Below are 18,305 nucleotides of genomic sequence, written 5' to 3'. Positions count from 1 at the left end.
GCAAATGCCACTCATTTGTAAAAAGTCACAGCCTGCTACATGTGCGTGTGTGTCGCATAGCCAAACAAACCGCAAATCTATCGAACCCCCACGCATCCAAACCGAAGCCAGCCCAAGCCCGGTGATTTGAATGCGTGCGAGTCCGCGCAAGTAACGAACCCCGCCTGCTGCTTTCAATGCGTTTTGCTGTCTGCTGCTGCAGCTGCCCCATCAAGGCATGCTAAGACCTCTTGCCAGAAGCTTTTCCGCTTGTTGGCTGGCTGTCGGCCCAAGCAGATTGCGACGGAGTTTTTTTTTTATTTTTGGAAGCGCACCACTGAAAAGGCAAGCTTATTTAGACGTCAGCGTGCGCGCTGCTTCAATCGCGTCTTTTCAGCTCATTGTTGCGGCGATTAGGCGAATGTTTGAGCGGGATGACCTCCTCCCGAACTTCCCACCCGGCTTGGCACGGCCGGGTGGTTGAGGTTTTGTCGTTGAGGAACGCTCGCACTGATGTTCGATTCTTTTTTTTTCTTTTTGGTCATTTGAATGTTACCCGAAAAGCGAGGAAAGAATTGAGAAAAGTGGAATGAATTTATTTAGATTAATGGTCACGCTGCTGGCTGCTACTCCCGAGCACCAACTTGAACCCTTCTCGGGGGATCGAACCGAGGCATATCATAATGAAAAGATTATACATCTAAACACGTTTCGAAGATGATAGAGAAGGAAAAAAAGAGGAATTATTAATAACTGTTAATAATACATTAACGTCAGGCCTAGCGTCCAAGATTCAATGTTTGGACTGTTGAAAATGTTTTCACTATCAGGGCTAAATGGGCTTTTAGGCAGTATTTAAATAACGACCACTTTTTCCCCCTTTTTCTTTCGTCTTACGGAAACTTACCTCACACAGGGTCCCGGAGTAGCCGAGCGGACAGATGCACTTGAAGTTGCCGATCAGATCGACACACTCGCCCCCGTTGCGGCACGGAAAGTTCACACACTCGTTGATATCGGTGCTGCAGTCACGACCTGTGCGGATGAGAAAAGGAAAGGTAGAAAAAAAAGTGAGACACAAATTAGTCTTTGATTGGTTCAATTGTCCCCCCGGTAGGCTCGTTTTTTTCCGATCGATCCATCCGAATAATCGCGTGATCATCTTTTCTGACGACCCTATTAGGGGGCGGTTTTACAACTCAACAGCCGATGGCACGAGTTCCGATGTGCCGGTCGGTGGTCGTGCGTGAACCCATTTAATGACTAGATTCGAAAAACGCGCGGATCACGACGACCGGATTGACGCGTAATAAACTAACTTTGATTAATCGACCGGAGCCGATTAACGCGACAGGGTGGCTGCGGTGGAATAACTTACCCGTATAGCCAACTGCGCAGGCGCAGTGGTAATCGTTGACCAGGTCGATACAGGTGGCACCATTTTTGCACCTGCCCACACAATCGTCTAGATTCTGTGCACACGTTGGACCACCCCAGCCCTCCAGGCAGCTGCATTGGAACGAACCAGGCAGATTCCTGCAGGATTCGGCGTTGATGCAGGGTCCCAATCCGGACGCCACGTTGGTTTCGCACTCGTCGACATCTGGTTTTGGGAGTTCGGGGATAGAATTTGGTTACCATGAAAACAAAAATGTAGAAGTACCGAACACTCACCGAAATTGCACGTTTCGCCCGTCCACTGGGGTGGACACTCGCAACGGAACCGTCCGACCATGTCGATACAGGTGCCACCATTCTGACACGGTCCCTCGGCACATTCGTCAATGTCTGCAAAGAAGAACGAAACAATCCAATCATTCTGTCTGTTGTGACAGTTTGAGGTTTTCGAACACAACAGGGGGGGGGGGGGGAACACCGCAACAGCTCTAGTGACGGGATTCAAAACTAGCCGGCTCTAATACATCTGCTCAAGCTCGAAACCGAACGCAGCTTGCCATGGTCATCAATTTTGTTGTAGTTCTAATTCTCCAGCTGCGATCGTAGTAAGCTGGGGCCTGGGCGGAGGGAATTCGATTGAACCGCGTTCGCCTGCCGTCGAATCGACCGTACTCAGTGAGTGAGTGAATAATAGCCAAATGTGCTAAGGCGATGAAATCCTGGCTTACTGCGATAGGATTATCGCTGCTTCGTTTGCCGAACACGGATCGAACAACGGCGTGTTATGAGTATATTAGGAAAATTGATTCATTTGTGCGCTTGAGCTGCATTACAGATTACAGATTTTGTGGCTATCCGGTAAAGCCTGATTGATCGCAGCTGGTGTGCAGATACCGCAACTTTTCGGTTGAAGAGAGATTTATTTACATAAGGAATTCAAGTTTGAAATAATTGTTTTAAGCGAGCGATGAATTCAATTATGGCTGTTTAGAAATGCTACGCAAATTGTTTCTTCATGCATCATTTTCACTATCAAGTGAGTCAACTGTTTTATCACTAATAACGGCGTTTTGTCATTTATAAAAATGATTTCGATCTAATAATTGATCTTCACGAAGTAGGGGTTCTTTCATTTTTTGTTGGTTTTGTCCAAAATAATGAAAGTCACATGTACAAGTATCTTGAAAATTCATGAAACATCGAGATTTGGTGTTATCTCGAAAAAAGAAGTCCCATAGAGTGAATTTCAAATTTTGACGTGAATGACGTCTAACTTTACTATGGAACACCTTTTCAAACTTCATTATACAAGAATGGAGAGAACTTAATCGTGATCTTTTTTCTCCATACAATCGGAAATATGTTCAGCAATTTATGACGAAATTTTCAATAGTAAGAGATAACTTCGTGTAACTCAAAATAGAAGATTTCTAAAATGTTTAGTATGAACAAGCATTTAGGTGGAATTCAGTGCCAAATTCGGGCGCGCCAAATTTCAACCGCATGAATTGAACGAATCATCGCACAAAGCGTATCGTGAAAAACCGACACAGAGAAATACGGAACATTTTTTTGGTAATTGAGTGCAGTGGACTTACGGTATGTTTTTTTACCCTCATTTGTTTCGGGCTTGTTTATGTTTGCTGTCAATGAATTTTACTTTGGTATACAATTCTGGAAGTGAATTAGTAAAGTTCACAAAATTCACACAATCAACTCATACGAACGATTGTCTATATTTGGAAGTATGAAAGAATAATTTCAGTTTTACTCGTGTTCACATCCTCCAGTTATGTCTGTGATATTACCCACCCGTCTTATTTTTCGAGATAACACTAGATCTCAACGTTTCGTGCATTTCTAAGACGAAACAAGAGAATCGCACAACTTTGAAAATTCGCATAAATGAAACCGAATATCATCAGAAAATTCGTATAAAAATCTACAAAGTTAATGAAAAAAATTGTTTTTACCAATTATCTTAAAAATTCATAACACGTCTAGATCTGGTGTTATCTCGAAAAAAAAAAGTCTTAGAGAGTCGATTTCAATGTTCTTTTTCGAGATAGCATTAGGTCTTGACATTTCGTGCATTTCTAAGACGAAACAAAGAAAATGCATAACTTTGAAAAATCGCATAAAAACTCGGATTGAAATTCAGCCTATCTAGAGACTTGAATGTACTTGACAAAACTCGATCGTATCCGGATACTAAAGTGACAGATGAAGGCAGACCATGGAAAGGAAAGGTACACAAAAGGGATGCGGTGACCCATGCTAGTGGCATCAAAGGATAGGACAAATTATCGACCACTAGCAGTGAGCTATAATAATGCATACATTGGAAAACTATTGAAAAATATAGTTCCAGTATAGCAGAACGAAAGTTAAAATTCGATAACAACACACCTATTTTACATGTTCGTGGTATCATCAAGCTCAGTAAGTAAGGGGGCATGCAACGCCCCCGAAACTTTATCTCAAGATTTATTCAGATCGCCATTCTTATCAGTGTATTATCTAAAAATCATAGACCACTTTACTGAAAGGTATATAAATTTTAGAAGCAAAATTTTTTGCAGAGTTTAGATTCAAAAGAAAATTTTAAGTAACTATTCCAGGAGTTTGTACTACAACTGTACGGAGTGCTGGTCCTTGCGCGACCGGGCAAAACCGTAACCAACCTTTGACACTAGCATTCGTGCATAACATGGAGAGTATGAGCAAAAATCCGTCTGTGATGAGTTCCAAAACAGTGGGGAGAGAGAAATAGTTAGACTCAGTCATGGCATTTATTAGAAACAGACATGAATTATATACGAATTTTGAAATAAAATGTTTTTCTCTAAACCGTACTTTTCATTCCAACTTCAAGCAAAAATTTGGATCCATTGATTTGATACACTCCGTTCCATTTTTCTTGGAAGAATGTAGTTTTCTGTATGACTTATAACTATAATGAGCATAAAACTAATTCAGTTCACCAGGAAAAATCTGCAGGCTTGAAGTTCGAAGACGACGTTTCGAATACAGAGCTCAATGATAGTCGCCATTTTAAATTTCGGTATGACGTAAATATGGCTTCAAGTATTCCATTTCATCCCTTCATCTTATAACTTTGAACATGAAATACACCTTTTAATATTTATTTCAGGTTTTTAACTGTATCCCAATAACAAAATAGTTTTAAATCCTTCGGCGATCGTTTTATTTTTCAATAAAAAATTAACTCATTTTCCAATTTTTGAAATATTTTCATCTTCACTTTTACTGTCTGTCATGTTTCTGAATATTTAATAATTGATTCGTCTCAAAACATGCTCACTATTTTACATAATTACGCCCACCATCCACTTCATCATTCGAAATATTAACTTTTCACTTGTTCAATCGACGACTGAGAATTTTGATCTTAATTTACTTTATTGTGCCTTGTTTTCATCTCAGTTCGCATCGCAAGGGTGCAAGGTTTTCTCAAAATATTTAGAAAATATTTTCAAATTCAAATGTTTCGAAAAATACTCTTTTCAGCTTGAATATCATACACATTGAGGTCTCTTTTTACGCGGGGAATACGGACCGAAAAAAAACGCGTAACTTCAGAGATCCTCGTAAAAATCGCATAATTTCGGAAATGCGCCTAAAAAAAGCGTAACCCCGGAAATCCGCTTAAAAAACTGCAAAAATAAAGCTATTTTTTGCTAAATTAATCAAAAATGTATGAAACATCCAGATCTAAAGTAACCTCAAAAAATTATTTTTGACATTAAAAAAAATTTTGAAATTTCCGAAATCGATTTTTTATGCCAAATGTCTTAAAAATGCATTAAACGTTAAGATCTGGTGTAATCTAAGTGTCAGTTGATTGACTTAAATGATCTCGACGTTTCATGTATTTCTAAAACAAAACAAGAAAACTGCTTAACTTCGGAAATCCGCGTAAAAAGCGCATTAAAAATCCGCGTAAAAGAAGACCTCAGTGTAACAAGAGCGCAAGATTTCGCTACATCAATTCAAACGCGCCGTTCCAAAGCTGTGTCTGCTGTGTTTGCTGTGTTTGGGAAACATGCGAAATCCTGCACTCATGTTACTTCTATTAATTGCAAAATAACATTGTTCATGACAATCAAAGCAAAGCAAAGTGGTGGTTTTACATTCCTTTTGTAGAATTTAACCATAAGGTTTTAACAGACTTCACAGTCGATTCTTAGCGTATAGAATCATTGCATGGCTAGTACTACGATCCTATTGACACTAAGATCTGAATCATGAGAATCAACCAGCCTGAATTATAACAGAGTCTTTGTCTTTTTAATCAATACATACCGAATGAAATATTTGTTCACTAAATTTTCATTTCAATTTCTAAGGTTAAGTAAAGCGAATTAAGCAGAAATTTATAATAATTAAAGTGGTTTCGTAGGCAAAATCCGATTTTTGAGGTTACTTCCTTATGATTGAGATGAATATTGGGACGTGAACATGAATAAATAAATTTTTCAATCAAAACTGGAAGTTCTTATTCCTCAAATTTCGATCTGTTTTTAACCTAATCTTCCCATCCATTTTTCACCCGCGTAAAGCTTTTCAACCCATTACTCATTCTTCTGTCATCAAAGCATGCTTTGCTTTAGTCACAGAATAATCGCAAAAGTTGAAAGATTTTTCTTTTCCGTTCCGCTACTAACTTATAGAAGTATTTAAAAAAAAACCTAAACGCCGGCAATTAATCCACTAACAACATCATTTATCACCTTTTTCATTCCAATAACTGACTGGTTAAAAGTTCACCGGACGCCGTCACCGTCGACAATTTGACAATCGTTCACCGCTTACTTGGACTGATTTCAAAAGAAGCCCAAGGCTAATTACCCTGCCTGCTGTGTGTTTTCCTCTCCCATGCCCGTTTAGAATCCCGAACCCTGCTTGCTGGTGGCTTCTGCTGCTCCCAACTACAACAACAACAGCCAGTCAGTTCCTCCTCCCACCTTGATTCGATTAGATTTGGTCAATGGTGAAAGAAAGTTTACAATTATCTCTCGTTTTGCTTTCTCCATCCGCGCAGCTAATCACGATCGGAAAGCAGCGAGGAGCGAAAGGCAGGCCAGAAAGAAAAAAACGACGAATCTATCGCTCACCCAAACCAAGCAAGCCATGAAATCTCTAATAAATCCACTTTATTCTTGCTCGTCTATGTCTACGTAGTAGTGGTAGTAGTTGTTGTAGTTTTTTTTTCTCTTCGACTGAACTAGAGAGCAAATCACGGAGAAACTAACGAAAATATTCGTTTGTTAAGGAATTTAGCCACGGTTCTTTCAAGTCATGCCCCAATCCCGACTGACTGAAGCTCGCCAACTATAGAGGAAGTCAGTAATGTTTAAACAATAATCAAAAACGATTAAATAATAAGCGTGTGTGCCTTTAGAAGTTGATGGTTTCTTCGTTTCTATTGTGCAAGTTGCTCTATTCTTCGCAAGTCAATCCGTTTTTTTTTGTTAATGGAATAATTAGACTACAGTTCACCGGACAAAACCAATACTTACTTATCTCGCAGGTCGGTCCGGTCCATCCGGGTGAGCAGGTACAGACGAAATCCTTAAGCGGCTGTGGTGGCGAAATATGTTTCAACGCTTCCTTGGATTCACTGCCCATTCCTGCTCCCGTTGATCCCAAACCATTTCCTGGTCCACTTCCTCCTCCTCCTCCTCCTTCTACGCCACCGTTGGCAGTTCCGGATAGGGCCGCTATGGCTGCTGCTCCCTGACTGGCACTGTTACTTCTGCCGAACGGTTTTCCCATAGAACTCATTCCTCGCATACCGCGCCGAACGATGATAGACGGGGTCGTGCTGGAGTCCAGTTTGTCCCGATCGATACCACTTCCGCCGCCACCGTAGCTTCCGGTTAGCGCACAAGTGCCACCGTTTTTACATGGCTGAGGAGCGCACGGATGTTCGACGATTTCGCATCGCGTTCCGGACAACCCATCGGCACAGGTGCACCGGTACTGGTCCGGTGCCGTGTTCTCACAGGTTCCACCGTGCATGCAGGGCTCATGGGTGCCACAGTAGTTGAGATCTGAAGGGAGAGATAGAAAGAAAAAAATTCGGCAACAGTTGGTTAATGGTTGGGAAGACACTTGTTCAGTTTGTATGTAATAGAAATAGAAAACGTGGCCGAATGCTAAACCCTAGCCATTCTTCCGGCTGGCACGCGATTAAACGAAAACAAGTGCGATTATGATTAGTGCTATCATGTGGTGAAGAGTGCTTCACCGGAAGAACCCTTCAGATTTCCTATTTGGCCGCAGTGTAGAATAACAACTCCCCGGGATTTTGGGTTAATTTGATTCTCTATTCATACCGTGTGAGTGCGCACGGACTACACCTCACTGCACCCCTTTTTGCGTGGCGTAGCCCTAATTGAATTAGTTGCTGCAGCATATGCGTGTAATAACCGTTCGTCGGTGACAGTGTTTGAAGTGGTCGGAGTGGCAGTAGGCTGTGCGCGCAACTGTTGCTTTCTGTGCGGGACCGTCTGCTCCGGCAATGTTAGTGAGAATGTTTCGAGAGGATGCTCCGGTAGAGGAACGAATGTTCGGTTTTATTTTTTTTATTGACATTTTATGAGTTTTTCTAGATTTGAAACGGTTCACTATTATTCAACTGCTAAATTCAACGCAACAGGTACTTAAATTGTCTCCTAAATTTAGCTGACAACTATTTCGAAAAATGTTGTTTTAAAAAATGGCATGTTTGACAATAATATTCTGTTCATATCAAATCTGTTGATATAAAAAAATGAGGAGGTTTTATGCCTGCTGGAGAGAGAGATTGTAAATTTCAGCTCCAGAGGACTTTTCCCTGCTCCCAAATAAACAAACATATTTCATCGAGTTTTTTTTAGAAACAAAACCTTATATTTTGTGCTGTCACTAAGCAGCATTTGCGGGAAGTTTTAGTTTTCTGTTTTAATTGGAAGAAAAATGCTTGTGGATGTTTATGGTGATAATGCGCTCCAACTGATAAATCATGTAGGGAAATGGTTTCGACGTTTCAAGAACGGAGTTGCAACGTTGAAGATAGGCTTCGCTCTGAACAACCAAAAAATTTTGAAGACAAACAGTTCAAGGTATTACTCGATGAAGATTCCAGTCAAACTTAAGAGGCGCTTGCAAAATCATTGAAAGTGATTCAAAAAGCAGTTTCTGTACGATTAAAATCCATGGCGATGATTCAAAAGGAAGGCAGTTGGATGCCTTATGAACTGAAACCGAGAGACATTGAAATAGGATTTTTCACTTGCGAGCAGCTGATTCAAAGGTAACCAATAAAGGGTTTTTTACATCGAATTGTTACTGGAGATGAAAACTGGATTTTCTATGATAACCCAAGAAGAAAAAAATACTACGCCTTGCCCGGTCAATTGTTGCCGTCGACCTCAACATCAACACCAAAGTCGAATATTCATGGTTCGAAGCAGCTACAATCAGGCGATACTATAACGGACGATCGGTACAGTCTGCAATTGATGCGTTTGAGCCGTGCATTACAAAAAGAACGGCCAGAATACTACAAAAAAAAACATGATAAAGTTATTCTCCTGCATGACAACGCTTGGCCTCATGTCGCAAAAGTCGTGAAAAAATATTTGGCAACACTCATCCCGCCATCGCACAGTGGGAAAAAATCTATGGAAACCCGCAAAGAATTATGTAACTCATGAACTAATTGAGATAGGTCAACAAACTAAAGCGTTTCTTATGTAAAAATTGTCCAAGAAATTCAATGGAATGGTTTACAATGGCCGCACGAATCGCAATCCTGCTTGTTTTACCCCAAATGTGCAGCAGTTTTGAGGTTCCCTATAACATTCGCTATGTAACTTGAAAAGTTACAGTTTTGGTGGCTATTTTACCCCAATTCCTCCATTTCATGAGATCCTAGCTGTAAATCGTCCTAAAATCATGGTTAAACCTTCTTGCAGTTTGCTAAATCTAGCTTATCTTATGTAAAAAAGTCTGGAGAATCGAATGGAAGAACCTAGACTGGCCGCACGAAACGTTTTGGTGGCTATTTTACCCCAATTCCACTATTTCATGATATCTTATTGTAAATCGTCCTTAAATCTCAGTGAAACTTATTAGAAGTTTGCTAAATCTAGCTTATCTTATGTAAAAAATACTCTATTTCATGATATATTATTGTCAATCGTCCTTAAATCTCGGTAAAATAGTCATCAAAACGTTTCGTGCGGCCAGTGTAGGTTCTTCCATTCGATTCTGCTGACATTTTTACATAAAATCAAGCTATTTCAGTAGACCTTTCAAGTTACAGAACAAATACTACAGAAAACCCTAAAACTGCTGAGCATTTGGGGTAAAGCAAGCTGGATGGCGATTCGTGCGGTCATTAAAAACCATTCCATTGAATTTGTTGGATTTTTTTTACATAAGAAAACCTCTTGTTTGTTGCCTTTTTCCATGGTTCACGATTTCTTTGCGGGTTTTCTGGTTTTTTTCTCACTGTGCACGAATTACTACTTTCTAAAATTAGTCTCAAACTTGGATCGCGTCAAAAGACGAAACAGTTTTTCGAGATAGAATTTGAAAATTGCCTGAGAGACAAGCAAGGTAGTAACTAGCGATGGAAGATACTTTGAATAATCTTTGAATTTGTTTTTATTTTGAAGTAAATGCATTTTTGACCTAAAAAAAAAAAGACTGAATTAATTAGTACTCCCAATAAATAATGAAACAATTCCTCGATGTTTTGAGATTTGAGTCTTGTACTCAAGTAAAACATGGAAATTACTACATAACCCGTCCAATTAATTCAAAGCAAAAATGTGGTATCGTAATTCCGTAATTTCTCATCACGACAACGTTTGGCCTCATTCAACAAACTACTAGAGAAGGTAAAGCAAAGCCTTGGTATTACATTCCTTTTGTGAAATTTGACCTTCTGTTTCAACAGATTTCGCAGACAGATACGATCCTACTGATACTAAGAATCCTTCCAGGTCGGGGTTCGAACATACGACAACTGGCTTGTAAGACCAGTGTCGTATGCATGGAACCCTTTAGTTTTAGAGCATATCAAAGAACTATTTTGTTCTAGTTCGACTGAAGGAAAAACTGCCAAAATATGGCACCTGTATTTCGTAATATTCCATCACGACAACGTTCGGCCACATGTTTCGGCTTCGAAACGCGAGAAACTGCTAGTCACAATATTTTGTCATTTACAAGCTTATTTTTTCACAATTCACAATTTAATTAATTATTTTCCCTCGGATTCTAATTATCATCGTATTTTAAGCAGCACATTTTCAATCTACTTCACGACTCCGGTGCATTATTTTTTTTTGTCATGAATCGCACCTCTCGCAGCCGGATCATCAAATTAACCTTCGCAGGCGTTCCTCACGAAGGCAATCAATTTCACCGGATGTACCGTGTCGAATCGAAGTTTAAACATTTTATAATCGCAATCAATCCAGCCTCATCGCCCCCTCAAAACTTGACTTACTTCACTGACTCACACACTCTGATTAGCACCGATAATTAGTTAATTTTGCCTGCCATTGCATAAGGTAGGTCCATCATCGAACACGAAGCGCAGTGCAGCGCAAAAGGCGATCAGTCGATCGTAATCATCTGCTGTGTTTCCTCCACACGTGAGCCATTATATTTTGGGTTGATTGCCTGTATTAAGGTGATCACCGTTTGGTGATCGATGGCATCGCCGCCGAAAAGGCGCAGATGTAACGAAAAAAAAAAACAATAAAAGCCATAATCGCCATACGCAGCAAAATAACAAAGGCAACAAAAGGATTGTGACAGTTGAAATGCGGGCGCCGGGTTGTGATTTATTCACCTTGTAATTGATACAGAATATCGAAATCGTAGCAGGCGTTGACCCTCCGGGTGACATGATGACGAAAAGTGGTAGGGTTGTTGTAATGTACGAAGGGTTGCTGCGATGATGCCCCTGTTGTTTTGATATAGCCATTAAATCATCGATTCCCCTCTCTTTCCGACATTTCTTTGATTAGGCACCTCACAGAAGTCAGAAAAAATACCTAATTGTGGTTGCCAAATGAACTCGATTTACTGCGAAAGTAAATTTTAAACGGATTGCTAATCTACTCAATTTCGCTCCAACTTTTCATTTCTGATTATGTGCGGTTCGATTGTTCGTTGAATCCGTCCGTTGATTACCGGAGCAGGCCCCCTCTAATTGCCACACATGCAGCCCAGCCTATCTGATATTTAATGGTCCGGTCATCCACAGTCGAATGGATCGATCCAAAAGCCAAATTGATCCAATTTTGTTTCGTAGCTTAATGAGTTTGCGATTAATAAATTATGCAGTCGGGTGAACGGAGTGTGAAGCAAACGAAGTGAAAGAAACCAAAAAATAAAAAAAAGGAGAAAAGAGAATGCAGCAGCAAAGCGTTGTAGTTTATCTTTTAATTATGCCAAAACTGAATCTGATTAATTTGCGAGTTAATTAGTAATTAGGCTTTTGTTTCGGCACTGTTGCTCAATTAGGTTTGACATCTACCGTTCGAGGCTCGTCTCCTTACCTTGATCGCACAGGATTCCTCCCCAGTTGGTATCACAGATGCACTGCCAGGCGCTGCCATTGCAGTAACCATGGCGACAGCCCGGATAGACCATACACTCGTTGCAGAGAGGCCCCCGCCAACCGGGACGACATCTGGAATGGAAAAAGAAGAAACAAAAATTGTTAGGTTAGGTTACTCATACAAAGTCGTCAAGCCGTCAAGTGGTCAAGTGTTGGAAAGTGCCGTGCGCGGGTCGGGTCTAATGAGTGACAAGGTGAAGCACTCAAGTGTCGGATGCGGTCAGTTGCCTACGGTAAACAATCGGAAAGGCCGCGACATTTGCTTTTCTTCGGTGCGCGGACGCGCGGACTTCTGTTTGTCTACCACGACCACGACCGGTTTGCGATGCCAAATAATATGGAAATCGAAGATCGGAATCTCTGCTACGCAACTGTTCGGTACATTTTATGTTTACTAAGTTTCTTTTCCACTATCCTTGATTTTTTCTGCTAATTAGACTGAGGATGTTTCGTTGCCAAAGTTCAAATCGCCTGTATTCAAATCGTCATTTGGACCCATTGATTGTCGAATTCACTTTCCGAACGACAAATTCCTGTTCTCGCAGTCTGACAATCTCAGGAATGTACAGTGGCTGGGTATGATAAAACAACAACGAAAAAAATCAGAACGAGCTTTCGAAGCGTGGGAAGAATTTATGAAAATTTTTGTCTGTCCAGTGCGATATCAACACACACTCACACACAAAAGCGGCCAAGTCGGCGGCGATCAGCTAAAAACAAAGAAGAACGCTCAAACCGCGGCGTTCTATTGTTTACCGAATCAAGACAAGACTGTCAGGCGCGTACCAAACCACCGAGCAGAAGAAGGGGTGCCAGCCCATTTCGCCGGCAAACAAAAGATCACCGAACGCCCTTTTCGAATGGTAATGACTCGTCAAATATTGACCGCATCGTAGCAGGCTTCGGCTACACGCGGTCGCTTCTTGCCGAGATTCGGTTTTGATACCGATTCAGGATGCCATTCAGCGCGGCCATTAAAATTAAACTCGTGACAACGCGGCAAATGTCAAACCAAAACCCGTTGTGCTGTGCTGTTTTGTTTTGATTTGATTAGGTGACAAAAAGGGAAAGGAAAATTGAACAGTGGTGGACGGTGATTCGTGTTGGTTTAGCCGCCTTATAGATCGACCGAAGCCGATAATGATTAACGAATCACACGAACAAATCCAATTGACCCATTTCGAAGTCGAAACAATCTACGGAACAATGATTCCAGCGGGCCAATCGAGTTCCAGGCGAGAAACCACCGGCGAAAAAGAAAGCCTTGATCAAACACAAACAACAACATTTGTTTGTTTTTCTTTTCCTCACTGAAGCTGTCGTGAAACGAATGGATCTCGGATTGCCGTTGCCTGCGCGAACAGACAGTTAGAGATTTATTGCGGAATTAAAATATTTTAACAATGTTTTACTCGTTCAATTATGTATGATTAAGTGTTTATTTATTATTAAATTCTGTGTCGCCGGTACAAAAAACCAACAACCAAGAAAGCTATTCCACGAGCGATTAAATCTCAGTTTCTTATTTCCTATTTCGACAACAACAAACGGCCTTAGCTAGGCACGACGCGAAGTCAGCGAAATGGTAGTAATTTGATGACAATTTGATAAACCATAAATTTATTTCACAATTGTTCGAGCTCATTGTGTTTCGAATCGGTTCCGAAGTCGAGTGAATCTGCTGGAGATTTATTGCCTTGCTCCGCCCGTCGCGGTAGTTGCACTGCTTCGCTATTGTGTCAAATGTCATGTTGAATGTCAACCGCTGGCAACCGTCAGCAGGAGCAACCAGTCAGCCAAACTTCCAAAAAGGGCCCTCCCGTCTTCGGTTTGTTTGACTATTTGCGTTTGTACCTGCGTTTGACCGCGACGAACACAGCATGCCTTGGCTGGTTTCAAAATAAACATGTTTGACTTCGGCTAGTTCGAGTGCCGACGCGGTACGTTTCTGTTTGCGTAAACAATAACAGTATTTTCCCCCTGGCGGTCAAGTGTCATCGATCTGTTCGAAAATCAGTGGCGTTGCGGATCTCGGACGGACAACGGAAAAACGGGAAGGTAGGTGCAAATTCCACGCGGGATCCGAAGCAACTAATTGAAAATTAATAGTGAATTACAAAGGGGTAATCAAATCTATTATAGATAGAAACTTCATAGTTTCATCGCATAATTCTTCTTCTTCTATCTTTTGGCAGATATGTTCAAGAGCGAACGGAAGAAAGCGGTGTGAGAGATCGACATCGATGGTGGACCAGCCGAAGGAAGAAAAAAAAACAGGTTCTACCGGATTTTTTCGTTCTCGTTGCCGCCAAAAAAACCGAGATGAGCGCACCAAAAATAACAACAAGAGTGTGAGAAGCACGGTCTTCAAAATCAAAGTAATAGCAATAGAACTTGAAAAGAAAAAAAAAACAACACAACGATAATGACCTTAACTAATAATAAACTCGGGAGATGTGGTGCGGTGGTGGAACGGCAACTTCTGTGATTGGGGTGCCTGGAAGTGGTTCGACGTAGGAAAACTCCGATGCGGGGTTTATGCTGTTGGGGTCAGACGCACACATACATGCGGCCACGATCGACGGTAAGTGAGAGCTTCTTTTCAGAACGAATTAAATTGAAACAATGTTATGCTACGTGCGTTGGTTTCCAAGGTCTGGCTCCGGGTGGAACTGATGACTCCGTGGAGTGCTAGGGACGTGTCAGAATCTAGCCAATTTAGCAATTAATTCTTTTTTCATTGATTGCCAACGCCGTTTGCCGGCTGTACGAATTCGTCTTCGACGGTAGATCGGCACTACGAGCGAATGAATAATGCATCTTGACCCGGGAAAGTCTATGCAAATCTGGTGAACTGGATGTACCGAGCCGAACCATACACGTTATGCACACTCAACTCGTTAATTAGCGCTGCTAGACGCTAGACATTGGGCAAACCGGCTATTAAGATAGTGATGGTAAGGAACTGCGACAGCTTGCGAACTGAAAGTAAAGAATTCTTTTAAAAGACAATTAAAATAGTTTGTCTCGGATGGTTTTAAAGACCTTTCAGGTTGCGATAGCGCAAAACCAAACGAACGAAAACGCTTCATTTATCATCCAGTTGAGTTTCGCTTTCACAATTAGCAGCATTCACATGACCTCTGCAGCAGAAGCAGTGCGCTCTGATCGCTCTGAATCGAACACGAGGTGTCGCCATAAGTCACCTCACCTCGATTTTTTTCTCTTTCTCTGTCTCACTCTTCTTGCAAACCCATGGAAGAGTTCAGAACAACATCGGGAGCCAGGCCCGATAAAATAATTAAGGTATTTCGCTTGTTTGTGCCTGTAACACGATCAATTTTCTCGCTTCCTGCAGCGGTATTAAGGACCAACGTCAACAGACCTCGTCCCCGTGCGCTCGGGTCCTCTAGAGAGAAAGAAGAGGAGACCCCGGTGTGATTCAAACGGATCGATATTGTAGCCTATTTGGTGTTTCTTTTAATTAACTGCGTGATTTTAATTGTGACTACTTTTTCTCGGCACCGGAGCGACGGGCAAGACGGGAGATTGCAATTTAGCGATTGGATCCCCCTCCCCCGAGAGACCACAGAATGCCACAGTTTTGCCACACGAAGAATCGACCGTCGCGCAAAGGAAGGCAAGGAAAGCGCACAACACCCGTACAATGAGGTGAACAAATGAAATATGGTTGTTGCAACCCGATTTCTGTGTTTTGTGTTTCGGTTTCAATTGAAGCTGGGTCTGTCTAGTGGGAGGCACGCCACTATCCAGCCTACCGACTGTGGGCAATTTAAATTTTCCGATTAATTAAGATTCTATACAAAATGTTCCGTTGTCTTGCTCTCGGAAAGAGGATCAGGGAGACGGGCCGGCAGGAATACCGTACAGTTGGAATTACCGTCGCGAAAAGAGGTCCGGAACTCGAAGGCTTGTTTTTTCCCTGCAGCTTTTGGAGCAAAGTTCACAGCTGGTCAGAAGTTTAAAACATCACTAAAACGTGAGACTGTGAAGACCTAACTGTTTCTAATGGCGACAGCGGGCGTCTGCCATGCCGAAGAGCCAACAAGCCTGCATAATAGGACAAGGCTTTACAATTTGTGGAGAAATTCATCGGTTCGGTTCGTGCCGGAATTAGGTGGAAATTTGACTACCTAATTTCCGTCAAACTTATCTCCCTGAGTTGACTATTAATCAGAGAAGATCCGGTCGCAAAATCGCGCGAATAATGATTGACATGTTTCATGCGCGAGAAGAAGGAAAAAATCTAAACGACAATAACTCAGGTGTCAGCCAAACAAAATGCTCCCGATAGGCTATTTCTGAACAGACAGACTTCACCTAACCACTAATGAACTCGAAATAACTCAAATTTTCAATTCATTAAATTAATTAATTATGTCGTGAAAGGACTGCGCCCGCGCCAGAGCGCACCTCGAAACGTAAAGGAGCTGCGTGCTCTTGATTTATGGGAAGCGATAATTATGATGCTTGAAATCCTAGTTTTGCCACCGCGTGCGACTCCGACTGGCCTAAGACGACCAGACCTAAGACACAGAAAGCCAGGAGATTGTGATCTCACGTGTACGCTGATTGCCCGGACGAATGGACGTAATCATGTCGTTTTTAGACATCCAGTGCTTGCTCACTAAATTAAGAGTCTAGCCGCGCATGGTGCTCTTGCGAGGTGACAGTTTCAGTTGCTGCTTAGCGGGATGTCAATTAAGAAGTCGAAATTGGAACCGAGCACTAGAGCGGCGGCTACCGAAGCTGCTACTCATCATCATCATCATCATCTCGCCTCTCAACTTCAGTCCCAGGGAAGTGGTCCAATCAGTCCAAATCCACGATTGACACTTCTTAAATTGATTGATAGTAATCTTCTAGTAGCTTTAAAATGTCTCGGACGGGATCCCAAAGAAACCAAATTCCAATCGTACTTTCACACACCATCACATGAAGTAGGCGTCCTTGGCGATCGCTGCTTCGGAGCCGTCCGATCCAACTTTGGAATCAGTTGGAATTAATTGAATTATCTGCACTCTCGGCAGATCGTGGTCGGTTGCTACTGCAACAGTTTCAACCGGTGCACAGTGGTCCGAAGGTGAAAATAATTATTTTCCGATTGCGCTACGATTACTCATGTATTGACAGGCTGTATTTAAAGAATTTTCTTGGGACGAACATGTTTGTCTTGTGTTTCTTATATTTTGACAGTTGTTTTATATAAATAATACCACAAATTGAAAATACTACACGAAGAACTCTTCCTGGTATTCAGTTTTGAGTCTTCTATTAAATCATTTCAGCGAGCAGTTCACTTTCGTGAAGGAACCTCTTCCGTGACTAAGGTAAATTGCTAACTGCATTTTTCGATCTTCAGTGAAAGAAATTTAAGTTTTGCAGAAAAAGTAACCAGGATGAGAAGAAACTTTAAAAGATTCAGCTGAATAAAAAACATAAGATTAGCTACACCATCACGTATGTCTCGGTTTACATGTTTTGTTCAGTTTACTCGAAAGCTATTCAAATCCAAAGAGTGACAGTGATGTTGGGTAGCAAAAATTCACGCATCTAATGCGCCAGAGTGAATTTTAAAATTAATGTGTCATAGTATCATGAAATTACTGTCGACGAATTGGCTTTTGATTAAATGGCTTCCAAAGAAACGACTATCGGTGAAATAGCTGCGGATGAAACGGTTAACATTGAGAAGGGTTTTGATGACTTAGCTTTCGACCAAACAGCTTCTGTCGAATTGACTTTTGAAGATTCGGCCAACGGCGAAATTGGCTTTCGATGAAACGGTTAACAGTGAAGTTGTTTATGACGAAACTTCTACCAGCGAAATGATCTTCGATGAAATGGGATTCAACTGATCGTTTCCCAGTTTTTGATGAATTGTACTTTGAATAAAACTGCTCCCGATCAAACGACTTTTGACAAAACAGTTTTCTATGAAATGATATTCGGTCAAACAGTTCTCGGTGAAGTGGCTCTCGGCAAGACGTTTTCAAAACAACAACATTCGATGAGAAGACTCCAAAATTCAGTTCTTTGTGAAAAGAATTTCGACAAAACGATTCACAGCAAAATGGCATCTGGCGAATTGGATTTCGACGAAACGGCTTTCAATAAAGCAAATCGGTTCTCTGCTAAACGGCTTTCGACGAAATGACTTGGTAAAACAAATTTTAATGGAACAACTTTCGATAAAATGCCGTTTGACGAAATATCTTTCGGTGAAACATCTCTTGACTAATCAGTTTTCGGCGAA

The 18,305-nt window shown here is 41.4% G+C and overlaps 1 protein-coding gene across 1 annotated transcript in view; it reads right to left on the bottom strand.

The window, feature by feature from the left end:
• LOC131429943 (protein serrate) overlaps positions 1-18,305 on the bottom strand; it is a 128,810-nt gene that overhangs the window by 25,460 nt on the left and 85,045 nt on the right. The window contains exons 8-12 of the mRNA XM_058594483.1: positions 11,967-12,100; positions 6,921-7,454; positions 1,654-1,767; positions 1,358-1,582; positions 887-1,014 (exon numbers count right to left, since the gene is read on the bottom strand). Coding sequence (XP_058450466.1) covers positions 887-1,014; positions 1,358-1,582; positions 1,654-1,767; positions 6,921-7,454; positions 11,967-12,100 — 1,135 coding nt within the window. The remainder of the gene's footprint in view (positions 1-886; positions 1,015-1,357; positions 1,583-1,653; positions 1,768-6,920; positions 7,455-11,966; positions 12,101-18,305) is intronic.

This window comes from Malaya genurostris, chromosome 1 (assembly GCF_030247185.1).
Source record: "Malaya genurostris strain Urasoe2022 chromosome 1, Malgen_1.1, whole genome shotgun sequence".
In the NCBI taxonomy this organism is placed as follows: domain Eukaryota; kingdom Metazoa; phylum Arthropoda; class Insecta; order Diptera; family Culicidae; genus Malaya; species Malaya genurostris.
The sequence above is the reverse complement of the archived record's forward strand: the minus strand, read 5'-3'. Positions and strand labels throughout refer to the sequence as shown.